The 6,100-nt window shown below is 57.3% G+C and overlaps 1 protein-coding gene across 1 annotated transcript in view; it reads left to right on the plus strand.

Moving 5' to 3' along the window:
- SPATA20 (spermatogenesis associated 20) overlaps window positions 1-6,100 on the plus strand; it is a 41,874-nt gene that overhangs the window by 9,871 nt on the left and 25,903 nt on the right. Inside the window, exons 13-14 of the mRNA XM_025199158.1 lie at window positions 1,905-2,113; window positions 3,694-3,893. Of these exons, the coding sequence (XP_025054943.1) occupies window positions 1,905-2,113; window positions 3,694-3,893 (409 nt within the window). The remainder of the gene's footprint in view (window positions 1-1,904; window positions 2,114-3,693; window positions 3,894-6,100) is intronic.

A 6,100-nucleotide genomic window follows, 5' to 3' on the forward strand; every position in this document is an offset into this window, starting at 1 on the left:
CCTGCTGAGCTGAGCGCACTGTATGGGGGTTCCCTTTTGAGTCTGTCACCTACCCACCAACAAGCCAAAGACACTGCTTTTTGTGGTCTGTGCCCAGCACCCCTCTGGCCGCCTCTACCACTGCCAGAACGGGAGGCCGGGACTGAAGTAGGACACTGCTGCTGTGTCGGTCTGGGGAGGAGCGGATCTCAAGCCACAGGGGCCCCTTCTCCACTGATACCCTGGCCTGGGTAGTAAATGGAGGGAGTTGGGCTGGCTGGTGGGAGACTATAAATTCCCCTGCTCCTCGGGGCTGGAGGTAGCAGCAGCTTCTGTACATGCAGGCCTGTCTCTTGTGCATGTGGCTGGGGATAGATTAGTTCAGCTCAGGGGGGAAGGGCTCTGCCAGAGCTTGGGGGAATTGAGGACAAATCCTCCTGAGGTGCTTCCTCCTCCTACTTCTGCCTGCTGCTAAGTGATGCCAGGGACCCAGTGCAGGATCTGCTCATGCCTGTGGTGCGGGCATTGGTGCGCCTGGCCAGGATCATTACCAAAGCACCTTCTATTGCAGCCGTGCTCCAGTTGCTGCCCATAGGGAAGCCCCAGCGCGCTGGCTCCAAGCAGCTTCTGAGCCCACCCTTAGTACAAGCAGGCATGAGGAAAGCACTGGCAGCATGCAACAGTGGATACAGCCTGTGTTTTGGGCCCCATGATGCTTCCCAGCCTGAGCCACAAGTTCCCAGTCTGCCAAATGGAGCTGACAGTCCTGAGATCTAGGGGTGGCACAGACAGCTGACCCCCACTGCAGCTTCCCCCTCCTGATGAAAAGCTTTCCAGCAGGGAAACTCGGGCCTTTGCTTTACTGCGGGGCTGTCTTTGATCTTGGCTAGCACCTTTGATGTCTCTGTGAGCAGCCAGGGCTTGGAGTGCCCAGATCAATGCCCCACTGTGAGTGGCTGAACACACACGCACACAAGCACAGGCTGCGTGCACACTCATGAAGCATGCACATATCAGCTGAGCGTGCACAAATGCAGGGACAGAGGGCACTTGTCCTCCCTGCAGGCACCTAAGGAGCTAGCTGTACAGCCCTGTGCCGTGCCGCACCCTGGCAACGGGAGTCTCTTCAGCCTTTGGAGTAAACACAGTCAAGGCTGTGACAACAGGAGCCAGCAGCCCCAGGCTCTGGCCCTTCCTCTCTGCCCTGCTCCTTCCTAGTCACTCTTCTCCCTTGGGCAAACATAAATTAGGCCTGTGTCAACAGGGATTAAGGCAATTTGCACAGGGCTATTTGCCTGGTGAGCCACTTACCACAGCTTGGATGTCCTGTTATGTGCCTGGTGGAGCCCAGCTGCTATCAGGCAGGGCCAGGGAGGTCGGGTATTGCTTCCTTCCGATAAGGGAATGCTGCTAGCAAGGTTGTTGCCAACTGTTTGTGCCAGGCACAGGTACATGGGTGGGCATAGGATGCTGGATGGCCGCTCTGATGCCGTTCACCCTTCTTAGCGCTTTGGAGACTCATGATCTGACTCCAAAAGATGTGGGGCTTCCTCCTTTGACTCAGTGGGAGGTGTGGGTGCCTAGAAAGCAGGATCAAGCCTTCTGTACCTACTTTAGTCTGTTACTTTACAAGCCCCTTGGGGGGTACTTTAGTTGGGAGCTGCGTGTCTGAGGAGAGACTCGGTGTCAGGTTAGAGCCCCCCATTACTGGGTTCTCACCAGGTTTAAGCTGACTGAGCTCCAGTGCAGTGCCTGACATCAGCTGAGGCCTGGGCCCATTGCCCTTCAGGCATAAAGCAGTGGAGGGAGAAGAGGCCGAGTGTTTGCCAACTAGGCCCCCCATGGGAGTGGGTCTGGCTGGCTCCCTGAGCTGCTGGTCTTTTCCAGCATGGCAGCTCCACGGTCCTTCCCTGTTATCTCTGTAGCACCGTGCCCATCCAGGGCTTCCTGGAGGATTATGTCTTTGTGATCCAGGCCCTCTTTGACCTGTATGAGGCCTCACTGAACCCGAGCTGGCTGGAATGGGCCGTACAGCTCCAGCACAAGCAGGATGAGCTCTTCTGGGACAACAAAGACTTTGCCTATTTCTCCAGTGAGGCTGGAGACTCCTCACTGCTCCTCCGCTTGAAGGATGGTAAGTGTGCTGCGGAGATGGGCTGGGCTCCCAGGAGCCTTTAATGGAGTCTTTAACGTGATGTCAGGCCCAGCTCTACTAGAAATGCACTGATACGTCGGTCTGATGTCAGATCGGTACAGGTATAAAGAAAATTGGCTGCATCGGAAATTGGCCCAATGGGGCTGATAATTTTGCCAATAAATGCCCGTGCATGCGTGCAGCCGCAGCACAGCACTCAGACAGTGAGGAGCACAGCTGGCAGCGTGGCGAGCTGCCTCCAGCTTGTTAGTCCATTGTGGTGAAAGGGGAGGGGGGAGGAAGAGGCGTGGAGGGGGTGCCGGGCAGATCAACCCACCCTGCCCTGTGGCAAGGGAGGGGGCAGAGGTAGGCGCTGTCAGGGTGGGGCAGGGCGCGGGACGGACCCACGGTTTGTCAGGAGTGGGGGTGGCTCCCGCATCTGTATGCACCCCAGGAGGGCACGGGGAGGGTGTGTGCCCCCCAGGTGGGCTGCAGCTGTGGGCTGGAGCCAGGGCTTCACTGGGCTTTTCTAGCTGGGGGCTGGGCTCGGGGCGGGGGCTGCAGCCACCCCAAATTTCACTGTAGCTCCCTCCCAGCACCACTGCATGCCCGGTGGAGCCCAAGCTCTTCCTGGTTCAACCCCCACCTCCCCCCACGTGCCAGGAAGAGCCAGGACTTCGCCAGGTATGCAGCAGCGCTAGGGGGAGCTATGGTGAAATTTGGGGTGGCTGCAGCCCCCTCCATAGCCCCTGCCCCAAGCCCAGGCCCCGGTGAGAAGAGCCTGGTGCAGCCCCAGCTCCAGCCCGTAGCTGCAGCCTGCCCACCTTGCCCCGCCCTGCCCTGCCCTGTGCAGATCTGGGGACATGTCACCCACCCCATGCCCTCCCAGGGTGCGTGCAGCAGGGGGAGCTGCCTCAGTTGCCCCTGCCCCTTCCCTCCCCTCCCCTCTCCTTCCACCACAACAGATTTACCAGCTGGAAGCAGCTCTCCATGCTGTATCGGAAATCAGATCAGTATCAGCTGATATGACTCCTTAAAAATCAGATATCGATATTGGCCCCAAAAGTCTCTATCAGTGCCCCCCTAAGCTCTGCTTGTGTGTAGCGCCGGTGAGAACCTGGGCCTCGATTGTCCCGGGCTCAGTTGTTCTGTGCTTTAAGCAAAGATGGGGATGCTGTGTTCGCAGCAGTGCCCACCCAGCTGCCGTGGGAGGTGACTGGCCTGACTGACCCAAGGTAGCTGGGATGTGGTATGTACCCCAGTACAACACCTTGGCTGTTATGGTCATCCTCTACCCAGCCTAGAGAGAAAGAGCCACATGTTGAAATGTCAGCCTTGGACTCTAGCATGGCACAATGGGATGCTAACTCGACAGCTGCTGGGGCAGCCTCATGCCAGTTAGACAGGCCTTGGGGCTGCAGCTTCGGTAGTAGTCTCTGGGTGGGTCACGGTATTAGTGGAGCCAGGCCTTGGTGTCACACATGGACAGGCTCCGTGGGTGACATGATGCTGAGCCCCTGGGTCAGTGCTGCCCCTGTGGCACTGGGCGGGATGGCTGATGAGCTGTCATTTCCCCACAGACCAAGATGGGGCAGAGCCCAACGCCAACTCCATCGCCGTCACTAACCTGCTCAGGGCAGCCTGTTACTCCGGCCATATGGACTGGGTGGAGAAAGCTGGGCAGATCCTGGCAGCCTTTTCAGAGAGGCTGCTGAAGATCCCTGTGGCTCTGCCGGAGATGGCTCGAGCCACTGCAGCCTTTCACCGCACCCTGAAACAGGTAGGGCTCAGGCCAGCGTGCTGCGTGTGTTTGTGTGGGGGCAGGCATGTGGGCTGCTCTGTGTGGGTGTGTTAGCATCGGCATACATATCTGGGAAGGAAGAGGCTGGGGCAGACCTGGATCTCAGGAGCTGGTGTAGGGACCGGTGCGGGGGGGTGATTGTGTCTCTGTCACCCTTGTCCTGATCTGGCTTTGGGATCAAATCCAGGTCACAGCAGCTCCAGGTGAGGCAGCCCTGCCTCCTGTTTTCCCAGTGGTCTCTCTGGGCCCTGCCGCACATTGAAATTAAAGCTGGATAGAAACCAGCTATAAAGTTATTACGTGTCTTCAAGCCCTAACTCTGTAGCTGGTTGGCTCTTTTTATAGATGATTTTGCATTTTTTATACGGTGATAATTACTTTGCATGTGCGGCTGGACTACATTGCACAATTTACCAGTCAGTTTTGTAATATATATGTATATGTATATGTATATATGTATATATGTATATATATAACATGGCAGGGACTAAGACATCACAGCTTTGACCACAGAGCTCTGTCATGATGGGTGGTGACAGCTCAGGGCAGAGGGACTGAGCACTGCCTTGTTGTGGACATGGGAGGGGTGCACAGCAGAACCAGAGCAACTGCCCCATCACAGGCTGTTCCAGGGCCTGGCCACACAGTGCGGGCTTGAGAGGATGGATAACTGCAAAGTGTCCCCAGAGCTACAGTCACTGTTAGTACTTTGTGCCTTCCATCCGTGCCCTGCAGAGCTCAACACAGCCAGACATTTAAACCCTGCAGCTCCCTGGGGAGGGCCTGTCAGCCCCCTTTGCAGCTGGGGATGCTGAGACATGGAGCGGTTAGGTCACAACAGATTAGTGAGGGAGGTAGGAATCAAACTTGGCAGTCCTGCTATGCGGTAGTGTACGCCGGGCACAAAATGCACGTCCTCTCTTCCACTTTGCATCATTGAGGAATGCACCCTTCCTGTCACCCCAACAGTGAGGGGCATGTGGACATCCCTGTCTGTCCTGTCTCTAGCCCACTGCTGGCTGGCTGAAGTCTGAGGGAAGGAAGAGCCCCTTGTGCCCTGAGCCAGCTGCGTGCAGTGTTGAGAGGCAGATTGCCATCCCTGGAGCTTCTCTTCACTCTGCAGTTCCTCACAGTCCCATGAAGGTGTATGCCATGTGGGCATCCTCCCCTCTCTCCAGCCTCATGGCCTGTGCCAGCCTCTGACAGAGGGAGTGGAGGCTGCTGTCCCTGGGGCAGGCTGGCTCAGAACTACCTCCTGCAGGGCTCTGACACCGTCCTCTGAAACAGCCGGATCCGGCCACAGCCCAGGACAGGAGAGTGGACTGGATGGGCCATGTCTGGTTGACTTCTAGTCTGTTTGGCTGTGTCTGTTGGAGATGACCAGAAATGTGTAATAGTGGCAAAGGTTGCTAATCGACAGCACCCTCCATGCAGACCTCCTCTCTCCTCTTGGGGCAGGGGTGGAGCTGGGCTCTGATGCCCTAGGTCTGCCTCTCTCCACCATGGTCTCTCTTGTGCTCCCTGCTGTCTGCCTCTCCAGTTCTCCCCTGACGAGCTGCAGTGCAGACAGGTTAGTCGGGGAGCAGCGAGAAGGCCCTTAGGGCTGCAGAGGGCTGGGTATGGCTCTCTGTGATGATCCAGATGGCGGAGCCAGGTGCTGAGCACTGACACACTCGTGTCGTGCTGCAGGCCCGGCTTGCAGGAAGCCCCTCGGTGTTGAGCAAGCCACATGCAGGGCTAATGTGCTCCTAAATGCGTGTGGGAGGTCACTGGGTGGTGACCCACTCCCCTTCTGTCTGTGTCCCCTGTGTCCCTGCTCAGCCTCCTCTGACTGCTTAGAATAATAACCTGGGGCTGTAGACTAACCACAGGTCAGTGAGTGTCCTCCCCTCTGGGAGCAGGGGCAGGAGAAGCCATCGCTTTTCTGATGTGCGTCGTCCTGGGTACAGCATGGTACTTCCTAGGCTGACACATGACAGGAGCACACAGGAGAGGGGAGAAGGGGACAGAGCCGCTCTCCCAGGAGATGTCAGGCTAGGGCTCTGCCTCCCTCCTGCTCTCCATTTATATAGATTGCCTATTCCTGCCTCTCACTCCTCAACCCTGTTGCTGTTGGCTTGGAGAAGCGGAGCCCCTCTCTGTCCTGCAGTTACTGCCGTGCACATGCTTGCTTTGTGTCCTTGCAG

This window comes from Alligator sinensis, unplaced genomic scaffold, assembly GCF_000455745.1.
Source record: "Alligator sinensis unplaced genomic scaffold, ASM45574v1 scaffold876_1, whole genome shotgun sequence".
Classification (NCBI taxonomy): Eukaryota; Metazoa; Chordata; order Crocodylia; family Alligatoridae; genus Alligator; species Alligator sinensis.